General features: G+C 43.7%; 1 protein-coding gene across 6 annotated transcripts in view; it reads right to left on the bottom strand.

Annotated features, from left to right (window-relative positions):
• Positions 1–14,330, bottom strand: part of CEP162 (centrosomal protein 162) — a 79,006-nt gene extending 64,676 nt beyond the window's left edge. For 4 of the 6 annotated variants that reach the window (XM_054024208.1, XM_054024213.1, XM_054024210.1 and 1 more), the window contains exons 1-2: positions 13,174–14,330; positions 6,567–6,676 (exon numbers count right to left, since the gene is read on the bottom strand). In XM_054024208.1, the coding sequence (XP_053880183.1) occupies positions 6,567–6,626 (60 nt within the window). In that variant the 5' untranslated portion in view covers positions 6,627–6,676; positions 13,174–14,330. The remainder of the gene's footprint in view (positions 1–6,566; positions 6,677–13,173) is intronic. The other 2 variants (XM_054024209.1, XM_054024211.1) reach the window with 2 other exon arrangements.
• Positions 14,331–16,524: the final 2,194 nt, after the last annotated feature.

The raw sequence follows: 16,524 nt of genomic DNA, 5'->3' as shown, positions 1-16,524 counted from the left end.
ATTCGGACTGGAAGGTCCAATTCAGAGCCAGTCAGACCACTGGAGCAAAGTTCTAAACTCCAGCTAACTGAGATAACTGGGAAGGAGTGGGGAGAGGAAAGACCCACAGCCAGTCTACCAGGTCACAAGGCTGTGTTGACGTAGAGACCGGACCCATTCCCACAGAGCCAACTTCTGCTCCTTTCCTCCGACTCCCAGGACAGCTCTGGGGGAGTTATGGCAGAAACAGGGTCACAGTGAACTTTTCAGATTCTGAGTGGGGGAAGAAAGAATGGCAGGAGGTATAGGAAGCCTCACATATCCATATACCCACCAGAACCTCATTTGCATGAATTTCTCTTATCACTGCCACCCTCAATACACTCCCAATCAGTTGATTCAGTGCAGTGTGGATTTTATGTGCTACTTCATAGTCTCATAGGATGAACTAAACCAATAATGTTTTTTAAAAATTCATTAAAACGAACTTAAGCTAAATGCAAAAAAAAAAAAAAAAAGTTACAGCAATGTTTAGTTTATACAGTTGTAAGAGTCAGCAAAGACCAGACAGAAATGCAAGAGGCGGGGGTTCCCGCAGCTGTGACAGACACTACAGTATATTCTATGCCTATTTTTCTCTCCTAACTGTGTAGGTTAACACTGCATATTATTGCTTATATTGTTAAATATACAAGGATGTGTCACATGGGTAAATTAATACCATTATAGAAATCTTAATTTTTATATTTATATTTCTGGACTTCTGGTCATTTTAACAGTGCAGCCTTGATACTAGAATCAACAAATTTTTGTATACTTAATAAGTATGAAGCCAAGGGGCAGTTAGCATTATTATAATTATCACAAGGTCCACCCATATATTAAGATCTAAATGAGCTGAGAATATCAGAAATCAAACGTGAATGGTCTAAAATGAGCAATCCTTTAGCAACTGCTAACAAAAGGAACAGTTCCACAAAGATAATAATATTACTGTACTCTAGCCAACATCTCCAAACCCTACCATCGTTTCTGAACAATTTTTTAAAAATTAAAGTTTTATAAAAATAAAAGTCTGTCATATTTTCAATAGCCTCAGAGAGAGAATCTTTAAATACTGAAAGCCCTGAAGCATGAATACTAAGCAATTTAATAAAAACTTGTAAATTATAAAGCTAAAAAATGTGTTTACAGCACATACTGTAAACTCTTTTGGCTGAATTGCTCAACAGGACAGAACAAAACACATTTTTAATATATGCCCTTAACAAAGTCAAAATAATTTCCTTATTCTAGTCCTAACACAGATATTATAGTACCACTGTCCCACAAGGACTGAGTGCCTCTCTTTAGCTGGGAGTTATCGACAGGTGCTTGATGCAAGTTCTGTTATCACTTGCTGTTTCTTTTATGATTAACTGTATCCTTTACTCAGCAAGCAGGACATGCACGATGCTGATACTCCTTGGAGTATCATAACTGAAGAAACTGAAACCCCCAGATGTTGTGATTCAGATCTGGACACTTTCTATGTCCAGCCATCTTGTCAACTGCAAATAGTAAAGAAACACCTGGGATAGAAAACTCTTACACAAAAATTACTACATATTTTCCCCAATAATGACATTTATCTGATCACCAAGACTTACTGAAAATGCTTATTTTTAAAAAAGAAAAACAGAGACAGGAAAAAACAAAAAAACAAAAAAACACAACCTTTTTTTTCCTGAACAGTGAATTCTCAATTCTAGTTTAGATAACTAAATAAACTTAATGTTGCCTCTCAAAAATACTGAGAAGGTAGAGTCGTCAAGCAGAGTCAATTATTTTATTTCCCACTAAACGATAATGGTACTTATTAATAGTTAACAGACAGCTAAAAAAAGATTAATTTAAAAAACATGCATAAAGTCAGACCAATTCTTTAGGAATTTGGACACCAATCCTGTAATCATTTAAGCACTTGTTTAACTTACTACCATGAAGCAGTCCGTTGTCAATGAGACTACACACGGCAGTAAAATTAAGCAAGTGCAGAACTGCCTGCAGGATCAGATCCTTGGTATTTAACACTTCACAGAGTAAGAGTGTTCCAATCATTTAATGATATACATCAAAGTACTGTTTTCTTGAAAATTTTGCATTAGTTTTTTTAAATTATTTTTCTTAGCACAAGCTTGTATTACACACATCATTTTATACACACAATCTTCTGAAAGGATCAGTATTCCCTCAATATGTAGTATTAGTCTTTCAAACATTACTCTGCAGGTTCTCCAATTAAGTGAAGAAACCTCCCTTTCTGAATCAATATCTCTTTTCAGCTGCCCATGATTATCACTGTAGAGCAGCAAAAAGTCAAGCTATGACTCTTTAGAGCTCCACTTGCAGTTGTCATGAAGCCTTAAGCAAAGCAACTGGTGTGCTGAGCATGGGAACACTCTCCATATTGTGTGACACACAAAAATCTCGGTAAGGATCACTGATATAGCTCAAGTCAGTTTTCTCAATGTGCAGGGAGAGGCTTGACAGGAACTAGGGATGGGGTGGATGAGGGAAGCATATTGAGGAGGAAAACTCTGTGGGGGTGTAGTGAGTCGGTGTGGCTCCCCTCCTGCCCAGAAGAGGGAGCCCACGTGCAGGCACCAGAGTGGGTGGGACCACCACCGCCTGTCCCCGCCCCCCGGAAGTCAAGGGGCGGGACAGGAAGTATAAAGGCCGGCCGCCAGAGCTCAGTCGGCGGCCAGCCACCGCAGGGAGCAGACGTGTGGCCGGGAGCTCCCGGCCAGGAGACCGCCGAAGACCGAGGCCTGGACCCTAGCTGGCCCGAGCTACCCCGGGCACGCTACGAGGAGGAGCCACCGGAGCCCGTCCGCTCCCGTCACTGGGAGAGTCCTTGGGAGCCTCACCCCACCAACCCTGAGGGTGAGACTGTACCCGAACCCCTCCGCCCCTGCTGCTACCCAGAGGAGCCGCCTGAGGACCGTTGGCCTGACTTCCCGGCAGAGCTACCGGACCTGCCACCGAGCCCTGGCCGAGAGGAGCCCGTGCAGATGGACTGGCCTGAGCCCGGTGCGACGAACGAGGTAGGCTCTGAGGGGGATCACGGAAGTGGCCCGGGGGTAGCCGACCCCGGTCCGGCTGCAACTGAATGTGAGCCAATGTCAGTGTGTTGCGGTCTGGATACCCCACTGACCAGCAGCGGCAGTAACCGCTGCTAGGGCCCCGGGCTGGAACGCAGTGGAGTGGGTGGGCCTGCGTTCCCCCCTGCCACCCCCGCTCACGGGTGGCAGGCATCCCCCTCACCCAACACTCGGCTACAGAAAGCCTAGGCGTGCCTTGCCTGGGCTCTGAACTATTTGCTCGCTCAGCCCCCTGCAAACAAGGGCCTGAGTTAAACTGTGTTTGCCCCGCCCTGCTCCAGGGCCTGGGCTCCGAACTGTCTGCTCGCTCAGCCCCTGCAAACAAGGGTCTGAGCTAACTGTGTCTGCCCCGCCCTGATCCAGGGCCTGGGCTCCCGAACTGCTTGCTCGCTCAGCCCCGGCAGTCAAGGGCCTGAGCTTTAACTGTGGTTGCTCCGACTCTGCACCAAAGAGCCGGAGTTTCGGGACTAACTGTCTGCTTGTTCCCACAGTAGTGAGTCGGTGTGGCTCCCCTCCTGCCCGGAAGGGTCGAGCCCCGGCTAGGACCTATTACAGGGGGGAATAGAAGGAGGCAGGACGTGGACGCAGAAGTGTATGGGGCAACCTACCCTGTTTATAGGAGGTTATGAAACTGAAAACAAGTTTCTACAGTAGGACATGAAGAATGAATACAACTGTGCAGAGGAACTTGCACAGGGAACTGGACAGTATGGGGGAAAGTGACAATATATGCAAGAGAATACATATATAACCACTGGTAGCAATCCATTTGAATAACTACAATTTCTTTAAAATTTTGAAAAATCTCCCCAAAAGGCTTCACTGATAGCCAGTTAAAGCTGCTCAAGGGCATGCAACATCATAATAAAAAAGTCAGGAAATCACAAATTTAGTGCTCACACAACCCTTGCAATTATGATTTTGCCTTCTCTACATTCTTTCACTCAGCATATATGCCTCTGCCTCCCGACAAAACAGTCAGCCTTAACTCCAGCCGCAACCATCAGCTTCTGAAAAAGCAAAACCAAACCACCGTACTTCTTCAGTAAAACACAGAATCATAGAATCGTAGGACTGGAAGGCACTCAAGGCAGGGCTAAGTATTATCTAGACCATCCCTGACAGGTGTTTGTCTAACCTGCTCTTAAAGATCTTGAATGATGGAGATTCCACAACTTCCTTAGACAATTTATTCCAGTGCTTAACCACTCTGACAGGAAGTTTTTTCTAATGTCCAACTTAAACTGCTCTTGCTGCAATTTAAGTCCATTGCGTCTTGTCCTATCCTCAGAGGTTAAGGAGAACAATTTTTCTCACCCCTCCTTGTAACAATCTTTTATGTGCTTGAAAACTGTTATCAGAGTCTTCTCTTCTCCAGACTAAACCCAATTATTTTCAATCTTCCCTCATAGGTCATGTTTTCCAGACCTTTAATAATTTTTGTTGCTCTTCTCTGGACTTTCTTCAATTTGTCCACATCTTTCCTGAAATGTGGTGCCCAGAACTGGACACAATACTCCAAGTTGAGACGAAAATAACATGGAGTAGAGTGGAAGAATTAGTTCTCGTGTCTTCCTTACAACACTCCTGCTAATACATCCCAGAACGATGTTTGTTTGTTTTCCCATCATCTCCGTAACAGAACACTACTAAAAACATCAGTGTAGTAACTATTTATTCATACTGTTGTCAGAAACAGCAGAATTTGGCCTTTAAAGCTGATGCAGTACCTTAAGTTCAAAAATGCCATTTTGGTTTCCCAATTTCTCTATACAATGCTGTTCAATCCCTAGGGCTGTAGGGATTCCCCCTAGCTGCATACTCCAGGCAGGGATAGAAACCAGCCTCTGAAAATCAAAAGCTTCAGAGCTACCAAGCAGAAGGAGCCTCCTGACTAGTGCAACTCTACCATGTAGTTTAATTACTTACATGAACATTTAAAATATTAACATATTATATATCATTTTACTTGGTGCCCACTGTCTTACATCACATATGCCCCATGCACCATGGCTGCAGAAAAGGGCCTGACTAAGTAAGTGTGGCTCACATCATGCTCTTATGTACACCACACTAAAATGTCAATAAACCACAGAGGGAGTTCCAAAGTCACAATCCCTGAATCCAGCCACCAGAGATCAACCCTAATTGCACCCCAGTAGATCTCAATTACCAAAAAAGGCAATAGGGAAAAATGTAGACAATCTCTAAGGTAGCCACATCCAGACCATTCAAGGCCTTAATTAGGGTAAACAAAAGATTGAACTATAAACTGGAAGACACTGGAGAGCAACAGTAAAATGAGCTCACAGTCTTCCCGGCTTAAAAGGCAGGAAAAAACATTTTCCATTAGTCAAAGCTTCCAAGTGTCCTTCAAGAGTGCTCAACACATACAATAGTAGTGAAGTAGAAGAGAAAAATGAATGGAAACTGTAGCAAGGTCTGCATCAGAAAGAAGAGACCACAATTGCTTGGCTAGCCAAAGAACACTCAGAGCTGCTAACCAGAAGCAATGATGGATCTAGTAAAATACTGAGAAATTATGAATGTCTTTGACAATAGACAGGCATACCTCAACAAACAGAGCATACAACCCCTGCCAAATCCTCCAGATGCTTCCCCACTACTAACGAGCATCATTTCCATCTTATCTAGACTGACCCTAAGACAATTTGTTCTCATTCATATGCTGGGAAAGTAATAGACTACATAATATAGCTCCAGTGAAAGAAATGCAGAGCTGGAGATTTATGGTGTTTTGATTTGTCAGAACCAGAAGTCTGGAAAATCTGGATACTTTTGGCTAGATGTGACCCTTCGCTAAACACTGGGCATCATCAGTGATAAAACCCTTCAGCCTAAAGCTTTCAAACCACTATAGTTGGCTCCCCTTTTGTTAGGTTTATTTTATAGCAATGAATTTTATTAGAATTTAGAGCAGCTTTTAAGTGAAATTATATATTTAAAAATAATATAGGAAAAATACCGGATGAAAGAAGTTTTAAATACAAATTGCCATTTTATACACATATGGAAGAGTTACTATTGGTCTCGTTCCATGTATTTTAAGTCAAGCAGATCAATTTTAAACATCTGCTACTAGTGCTGAGTATGGCTCTTAAATTTAATACCTTGAATAATGTAATCACAATTAATCATATCACGTAGCACTTGAGCTTTCTAAGGACCCAATCCACCAAAAACATGCACACAGGCTTAAAATTAAGCACAAAAATATCCCATTGACTTCACTGGCACTACTTGCATGTTTTAAGTTAAGCGGGTCTGTAAGTCTTTGTGCGATCACTACCTAAGAGAATTATTTAATATAATATAGCCGTGTCATGTCTCTCCTGCTCTACCACACCCAACTATCAGTGTTTCCACATTTTAATGGAGTAAAAAAAGATATGTAATCAATTTCATAGTAAAATGTAAACATACCTCCTTCAGAAACTGTTCAAACTGCTCATCTAGTTCTGCTTTTGAAAACCGATGAGCCATAGTCAGCAGCTCAAACTTAACTTCCAAAACAGTTCAATTACTGGAAAATACTAAAATTAAAAATAAAAATGCAGTTAATGAGGCAGTGCTTTTGAAATCATAAACAGCCTGGTGATTTCCTACTAGCTTGTCATGCAGGAAATATTAAAAGTTGTCTACCAAGTCTAAACTATACCACGTTTCCCCCAAATACTGTATTTACTGCAAAGGTCCAAGCACCACATCTGAATTGCCTAGATTCCCTAGAACCATAGACTTAAATACCAACAGGACTGATTTAGCCCTTAAACCTTGTGAGGTTAATAAATAGGAATTTCTTCTCATCCTTCATATTCCTCTTCAAAATTTAGCTCTTCCACCAACGTTCTCAGGAAGGAAATGTTTCATTTATAACGAAAGGGGAGAAAAACACCGTAAACTCAGATTGCATCTATACCATGTATACTTGCACAGTGTTTGATGTATTTTAATTGCTGTCTGTTTGTTTTCCAAACTATGAACACTCTGGGGCAGGGAGACTTTCTTTATAGTGTGTCCAGCACTGAGCACACTGCTAGAGCATAACAAATAAATAATGATTTAATCCGTGGAAGTCTTTCAGGTTAGCTCTTAAAGACAGAAATTCTGTCCATTCTGCATTCACACTGAAAAGTCAATAGTGCTTTTTGTGAATGGAGGATTTGTGTTGGTTTTTGAGAGCAAATATTCCCCAGCCTCTCAATATCATGCAGCTTTTAGATATCACCCTGCAAACTCAAAGTGGCTGTTTTACAGTGGTGTCATACATAGTTTTGAAGTACTCTGGGATCCTTCAGAATGAGAAGTGATATAATAAATTCAAAATAGATTAAGGGTTTGCAGATAAGGTTTTACTATTAAATATGAACTTTTTCAAGTATAGATCCTTTTCAGGACATAGAACTGTTACCTAACTAGTAAACTGATCTTGACAGGCGAGTTCTGATAACTGTTTCCTGCTTTAACTCTTACTTCATCCAAAGACTACCCAACACTTTGGCAGTACTAAAGAAAATTACTGCAAAGACTGCCCAGTCTTTGAATTAAATAAGATAGCCTTATGTAAGCACTTGGAAAGAGTCTTAAAAAAAACACAGTAAGAGGATTAAGAATGTTACCTCTCATGACACACATAATCCAGTATGATTTTATATTTTTACAACAAAGAGTCTTGTGAGCTGTGACATTTTAATGTTACTACCTATGCCAACTGCTTAAGCAAGTGGAGAATATTTATTTGCAAGCTTGATAAGAAAAAATAAGTCCTGATCTTACATTTTACTGTAGTTTCCTGTGCATTACATACATATATACGCACACGTTTCTTATAAATATTTACACTGCATCTTATACAATTTCATCTGATATTTGATTTTTCAAAAAGTTTTTTTTTTAAATCAGTTGACATCCATTTGCCCACAGGTAATGCCAGTTATTAACTAAAATCAAGCACACACTTCCTTAAAAGACTTTAGGCAAATTTCTCCCTTAATAAGAAATAACCTTATATTTATGACTTTAATGTAGAAGGATCCCAAAGCGCTTTGTAAACAATATATACACACACAAAATCAAAAAATGCAGCCATTTCTGGACTGGAGGATGGTTGCCTGGCAGCACACTGCATCATTGCAGGAAGGGGAAACTTTGGCTAGAGGATTGTTAAAAACCTTCTTCTCATGGCAAATGCCATAATATTTCTCATATCTCATATTAAAGAAACAAAGAGTACACTTCATGGAACTCAAGTTTATCTTCCCAGGAATGATGGAAAACTGACTTAACCCTGTTGGGATTTGAAGCTGTGATCACAGAATCATAGAATATTAGGGTTAGAAGAGACCTCAGGAGATCATCTAAGAACATAAGAACGGCCATACCAGGTCAGACCAAAGTTCCATCTAGCCCAGTATCCTGTCTACCAACAGTGGCCAATGCCAGGTGCCCCAGAGGGAGTGGACCAACAGGCAGTGATGAAGTGATCTCTCCTGCCATCCATCTCCATCCTCTGACAAACAGAGGCTAGGACATCATTCCTTACCCATCCTGGCTAATAGCCATTAATGGACTTCACCACCATGAATTTATCTTGTTGTAGCTAAATTACCCCCATCACAATGTATGTATACTTGGGGTTATTTTTTCCAATGTGCATTACTTTACATTTATCCACATTAAATTTCATTTGCCATTTTGTTGCCCAATCACTTAGTTTTGTGAGATCTTTTTGAAGTTCATCACAGTCTGCTTTGGTCTTAACTATCTTGAGCAGGTTAGTATCATCTGCAAACTTTGCCACCTCACTGTTTACCCCTTTCTCCAGATCATTTATAAATAAATTGAATAGGATTGGTCCGAGGACTGACCCTTGGGGAACACCACTAGTTACCCCTCTCCATTCTGAGAATTTGCCATTAATTCCTACCCTTTGTTCCCAGTCTTTTAACCAGTTCTCAATCCATGAAAGGACCTTCCCTTTTATCCCTTGACAACTTAATTTACGGAAGAGCCTTTGGTGAGGGACCTTGTCAAAGGCTTTCTGGAAATCTAAGTACACTATGTCCACTGGATCCCCCTTGTCCACATGTTTGTTGACCCCTTCAAAGACTCTAATAGATTAGTAAGACACGATTTCCCTTTACAGAAAGCATGTTGACTATTGCTCAACAGTTTGTTTTTCTACGTGTCTGACAACTTTATTCTTAACTATTGTTTCAACTAATTTGCCCGGTACTGACGTTAGACCTATCGGTCTGTAATTGCCGGGATCACCTCTAGAGCCCTTTTTAAATATTGGCGTTACATTAGCTAACTTCCAGTCATCGGGTACAGAAGCCGATTTAAAGGACAGGTTACAAACCTTAGTTAATAGTTCCGCAACTTCACATTTGAGTTCTTTCAGAACTCTTGGGTGAATGCCATCTGGTCCCAGTGACTTGTTAATGTTAAGTTTATCAATTAATTCCAAAACCTCTTCTAGTGACACTTTAATCTGTGACAGTTCCTCAGATTTGTCACCTACAAAAGCCGGCTCAGGTTTGGGAATCTCCCTAACATCCTCAGCTGTGAAGACTGAAGCGAAGAATCCATTTAGTTTCTCCACAATTACTTTATCGTCTTTAAGCGCTCCTTTTGTAATCTCGATCATCAAGGGGCCCCACTGATTGTTTAGCAGGCTTCCTGCTTCTGATATACTTAAAAAATATTTTACCACCACCTTTGGAGTTTCTGGCTAGCCATTCTTTAAACTCCTCTTTGGCTTTTCTTATTACATTCTTGCACTTAATCTGGCAGCGTTTATGCTCCTTTCTATTTGCCTCACTAGGATTTGACTTCCACTTTTTAAAGGAAGTCTTTTTATCTTTCACTGCTTCTTTTACATGGTTGTTAAGCCACGGTGGCTCTTTTTTAGTTCTTTTACTGTGTTTCTTAATTTGGGGTATACATTGAAGTTGGGCCTCTATTATGGTGTCTTTAAAAAGCACCCATGCAGCTTGCAGGGATTTCACTTTAGTCACTGTACTTTTTAACTTCTGTTTAACTAACCCCCTCATTTTTGCATAGTTCCCCCTTTTGAAATTAAATTCCACAGTGTTGGGCTGTTGAGATGTTCTTCCCACCCCAGGGATGTTGAATGCTATTGTATTATAGTCACTATTTCCAAGCGGCCCTGTTATAGTTACCTCTTGGACCAGCTCCTGCGCTCCACTCAGGACTAAAGCTAGAGTTGCCTCTCCCCGTGTGGGTTCCCATACCAGCTGCTCCGTGAAGCAGTCATTTAAAGTATCGAGAAATTTCATCCTGAAGTGAAATGTTCCCAGTCAATATGGGGATAATTGAAATCCCCCACTATTATTGGGTTCTTAATTTTGATAGCCTCTCTAATTTCCCTTAGCATTTCATCATCACTATCACTGTCCTGGTCAGGTGGTCTATAATAGATCCCTAATGTTATATTCTTATTAGAGCATGAAATTTCTATCCACAGAGATTCTATGGAACATGTGGATTCACTTAAAATGTAGAATCAAATGAAATAAAAATCTTCTTATTTCACATATAGTGCCACTCCCCCCACTGCACGACCTGTTCTGTCCGTCCGATATATTTTGTACCCCAGAATGATTGTGTCCCATTGATTGCTCTCAGTCCACCCAGTTTCTGTGATGCCTATTATATCAATATCCTCTTTTATCACAAGGCACTCTAGTTCACCCATCTTATTATTTAGACTTCTAGCATTTGTGTACAAGCACTTTAAAAACGTGTCACTGTTTATTTGTCTACCCTTTTCTGATGTGTCCGATTCTTTATGTGAATGTTTAACATCTGATCTGGCCCTTACATATCCTCCTCCATCCTCTGCTCCTGCCTATAACCTGGAGATTCTCTATCATTAGACAGGTTTCAGAGTAGCAGCAGTCTCTAAGGTGCCACAAGTACTCCTGTTCTATCATTAGACTCTCCCCTAAGAGAAGTCTCTGTCCGATGCACATGCTCCTCTGCAGCAGTCGGCTTCCCCCCCCCCCCATCTCCTAGTTTAAAAACTGCTCTACAACCTTTTTAATGTTTAGTGCCAGCAGTCTGGTTCCACTTTGGTTTAGGTGGAACCCCTCTCTCCTGTATAGGCTCCCCCATCCCAAAAGTTTCCCCAGTTCCTAATGAACGTAACCCCCTCCTCTCTACACCATCATCTCATCCACGCATTGAGACTCTGAAGCTCTACCTGCCTACCTGGCCCTGCGTGTGGAACTGGGAGCATTTCTGAGAATGCCACAATAGAGGTCCTGGATATCAGTCTCTTCCCTAGCAGCCTAAATTTGGCCTCCAGGACATCTCTCCTACCCTTCCCTATGTCATTGGTACCTACATGTACCACGACCACCGGCTCCTCCCCAGCACTACTCATAAGTCTATCTAGATGCCTCGAGAGATCCGCAACCTTTGCACCAGGCTGGCATGTCACCATGCGGTTCTCCCGGTCATCACAAACCCAGCTATCTACGTTTCTAATGATCGAATCTCCCATTACTAACACCTGCCTTTTCCTAGTAACTGGAGTTCCCTCCCCCGGAGAGGCAACCTCAGTGCGAGAGGTAATCCCAGCACCATCTGGAAGGAGGGTCCCAACTATGGGAAGGTTTTCCTCTGCTCCCGTTGACTGCCCTCCTTCCCTGATCCTTTCATCCTCCTTAATAGCACAGGGGCTGTCTGACTGGAGGTGGGACAATTCCTCAGTGTCCCGGAAAGCCTCATCAACATACCTCTCTGCCTCCCTTAACTCCTCCAGTTCCGCTACCCTGGCCTCCAAAGTCCGTAGATGGTCTCTGAGGCCCAGGAGCTCCTTGCACCGAATGCACACATACGCCACCCGCCCACAGGGCACGTAATCATACATGCTGCACTCAGTGCAACAAACTGGATAGCCCCCACTCTGCAGCTGAGCTTCTGCCTGCATTGTCTCCTAGTTAATGAAAGGGTTGTTTAAGCAAAAGGTTTTGAATGTAGTTTGGTTTATAGGTTTTAAGGGGAATAAAGGGACCCCCGCTCCCTTCCCACTCCCCTTCCAAACTCCCTTGCGAAACTCCCCGTTAGCAGCCCCTGTTTGCAAAAGCTCCCTGGTCGCTTGAGCGCTGCTTTATGGGATCATGGGATCTAGTTCAATCCCCTACTCAAAGGGGATTTTTTTTTTAATCTCACTGCCTTGGGGATGTGCTTGGCACATGTTTGTGTTACTATTAATTCAAAAATATCACCAAAGGAGTCACAATCTTCAAACACATAGAGCCTGTTTTTATATTTTTATAAGACCTAATAGAAACATTTGCATAACTGTTTTGTGTTTGAATTCACACATTCCTGACATCCAAATACATCATCAGTGAACTAACATGTGAAAGCCATGAACTGCCCAGTCTATTTCCAATGCCTCAGCTGAATAAACTGCAGGAAGTAAACAACAGCAATGGTAATAGGTGAATGGGATGCTTAAAATCTATTCCGTTTCAAGTGATCAGGGCTGTTAACAGATGGCACAAGTGGGGAGGTCACTTTTCAAACGCATGAAATTTAGTCTTATGCTGCTGGGTGGTCAGTGTCCCTTTAGTCTAAATCTAGCCCTACCTATTTATTTCGCTTTTTAAAAGGTTCCAACCCAGCCTTTACACACCCTTCCAACAGGACCCAAGAGCTCAGCGGAAGAAACTCCCAATCTCCCGGTGAATAGATGCCCAGGCCCTCAGCCTGCCCAGAAGGCACTAGGCCCAGCGCATCAGGAAAGGCGGGGTAGCTTCGCCGCAACCCCCCCGGGGGCGCCTCTCTACCCCTGGGCCAGGGCAGGGCAGCGGCTTCCCAGGGCAGGTGCACGCCGGAGCGACCCCGGCCCCGCAGCCCAGAGCACAGCCTCGGGCTAGCGGGCGTGGGTAGGGCTCCCGCAAGAGCCGCGCGGACAAGTCTGTCAGGGGCAGCTGGAGCTCTGTTGCTGGGCGCCCAGAGGGTGCCGCCTCCGGCCGGCTACCTACCTACCTACCTCAGCCGGGCCGAACCACCGGCGGCCGCGTCCCTTGAAAAACCGGCAGGTTTGTCTCAGGCGCCCGAACTAGGTTACCTAGGTAACAGACCTAGCTCAGCTCGGCCACCGTAGCTCCCACGACCAACGGCCAGGCTCAGCGGCAGTAGTCACATGACGTCTTCCTCGGACCCGAAAGGATCACGTGAGGAAGCAGGTCCCGCGGCTCCCATTGCTACCGAGGCAAACTCGTCCCTGCCCTGCCGCCCAGTGGGGGCATCGGCACCTCTAGTTTCCCCGTACTCCGTTAACCGGTCTGAACGAGGTGACTGTCGCGAGCTTAGGTGGTCACGTGATCCAATCCCCCTCGCCCCCGAGGGAGTCATGTGACCTGTGTGTGCCTACACCCGCCGGGCGGAGTGGAGCGATTGAGCGAGGGGGAACCGGGAACAGCGCCCCCTGCCGCAGGGAGGAGCGCGGCGGCTGGCGGAGCAGAGTAGAAGGGAGAGGAGCGGCGGGGATCACAGCGATGGGCCGTGCGGACCTGCCCTACTCCATCCGCCATCGCCTGCTGCGCGGGACGCCAGGGCTTCCCGGCTACAGCAATCTGCCGCCGCGGCGCTCGGGGGCGGGAGGGTAACGTGCGGACTGCGGCGGCGGGGCTCGGCTGGGAAGCTTTGGCAGGCAGCGCGCGGCCCGGCCCCAGAGTTAATCCCAGCCGCTTGCGCTACAGGTGTTCGCTGGCTGATCCGCCAGCTGGCTTCCCGGTCGGTGCAGCGGCGTTACCGCACCCACAGAGCCGGGGAGCGCCTTGGGCTCGCTACCAGCGGCATGCTGCCCCCCCCTGCCCGAGTCGTGACATACCAGTCACAAAACCAACCAATCCCCCCCAACAGCCAAACAAACAGAAAAACTGACACGACATTGAAACGTTAGCGATCCGTCATCGGTGCAGCATTTAATTTACTTCCCGTTTCAGATCGTTACACCGGATTATTTTTTTTCTACTAGCTAGTGTGTTTTACAAACTTTTCGTTACAAAAAGCTGACTATATAAAATGGGCTTTTTCCTTTGCTTTACTGCTAAAACTGCCCCTTTAGCAAGAGCATACAATTGTTATAACTGAGCAATAATATAACTTGAATCTGTTAACAAAGAGCTAATTTAAAATCTTTTGAAAATATAACAGTTTGGTATTCTTAAGTGACTGTTACTGCTTCTTTTATTCAGTGCGTGTGAAACCTGACCCTGGGGTGTCATTATGGAGTGAAGTTGCCCCCTCTAGACTTTGGTTCCTTGCCCCACCACCCAGAGTTTTCAAAGGTCTACATGCTTCATTCCCCGCTCCCCAACTTTGCAGATGTAATCACATATGTTCTATATGCTGATACACCTTTGCCCCTCTCCCTCAGATGTTTCTGAAATGATGTCTCTGCCTTGAGTCCTGCATAATGACAAAAGAATCAGGTTTTATACGACTGTCCTGCATGGAAGTATTAAATCTATTCCCCCAGCTGAGGGCAGTGCTTCCTGTACTGCTGGGGTGAATGTGGTCCTCAGCAGGAAACTGAAATCTGGTTTTGGTTGAAGATGTCCATCATGCACTTAGCTATTTCTATCATTAGAGTATAACTCATAAATGCACTACTGGGCTTCTGGTAATTATCCCTTATCTTAGACAACATTTGTAAAATACATGAAAAAGGTTCAGATGTCTAGCCTACCAACTTCCACGCTGTTCAATTAAAGAAGACTGTAGTACTTCACTAAGAAACTCTACGGGGCTTACACTGACCCAAAAAGATCATGGCTGGGAACCAGTAGAGCGCCCTGAGGTCACAGATTTGGTTGGGCTTTCTGAGACTTACTGTCTGAGACATCCTGCTGCTAAGTATAGGTGTAAGGGAGGGCAGGCACTGCAGGAGGACTTGGCAAATGAATAAAAAGCAGGCTGTGTTCAGAGGCGGCATCTGAGAATTGTAAATAGATGGGTTTTGGCATAGATGTTCTGATGTCACCTCTGAAAGCCGCTCCATCTATCTCTGCTTGTTTCATCAGGGACAGAGTTGGTGGTCCTTTGGCAAATCTTGTTATCTAGGCTGCCTGAAGCCGGAGGCTGGAACTGAGCAGCAGGAACAGATATGGGACTTCAGCTTTGTTTTTCATTCCATTGCTGGCAATTCTTCTAAGTACAGAAAGTTTACTGTTCTTTTTGTTCCTTTATTCCAGAAACTGCGCTGGAGCCAGTGAATGGAATACTCAGCCAAAATGGAATTTAGTGCACAGTTTTTCATTCAGTTGCCATTTTAGGTCTCTGCTGAGACCCTCGTTGCTTCCATTCAAGTCAACTTCTGGGACTAAGGTGATGGCCACTTCTAACCAAAGAGCTGTTAGTCAAGGATATGAGAGACATATCACTTGAAGAATTACTCTGCTAATATTTAGCAAAAAGCAAAAGACAGTACATTTCTTGGTGCCAGTAGTGACAAGAACAGGCAACCCCTTCTTGCATTCACAAACAATCCCTTTCTAAAAGTTTTCCAACATTTCTGCTTCAAATTTTGGTTACTTTGTTTTAAATATATTTTAGCACATATCTGCAAATGTTTAAAATATGCAGAGAAATTAATGACCCCTGTCTCCTTGACCACTGACTCTCAAATAGCTTTAGAACAATAGCAGTCTGTGCTTGCATATGCTGTCCAGCCTAAGGGCTGTCAATTGTGTTTGTTGTGAGAGTCATGTTGCTTTAGGAATTTTTATGCCAATATATAGTAAATGGTAAAATATAACAAAGGTCACTTAAGAATACAAATACACATTATTCACACACATGCATTCTGGTCCTCTCTGTTGAAAACCCTTGAAACGAAAAGATTTTGTAAGGCAGTTTTCTTCAAAGAGCACTAGTACCGTATACCAAGAAGTGAGAAACTAATTCAGATTCTACCACTATCTCGCATTTCTCTCATTTCCTATTTAATCTCAGGTATAAAGCCTATGCTAACAAAGGGCCCATTATGCCACATATCCCAGATTGTTTTATACAAATATAAACTGCAGTTAAAATTAGAGGGAGCAGACAAATATTGGACTATAGGGTCTTCTGCAGTTCACACTGAACTCCCAGGGGAGTGGAGGGTACTTTCACATTGCGAGAGGTGCAACAGCATCTCTTGGGATCAGGCTCTTTATCTACACATGGGTGTTATATTTCCAGTTGCATATTTTGGGCCATTTATAGCATTTCATCTACATGCACAACTGCTGTTGATAGTCATGGGAAATGTGCAAGCCAAGCTAGGACAGTATATGGCAGGGATCGGCAACCTTTGGCATGCGGCCCGTCAGGAAAATCTGCTGGCAGGCTA

Source organism: Malaclemys terrapin, chromosome 3, assembly GCF_027887155.1.
Source record: "Malaclemys terrapin pileata isolate rMalTer1 chromosome 3, rMalTer1.hap1, whole genome shotgun sequence".
NCBI lineage: Eukaryota > Metazoa > Chordata > Testudines > Emydidae > Malaclemys > Malaclemys terrapin.
This window is presented reverse-complemented; position numbering and strand designations above follow the sequence as displayed.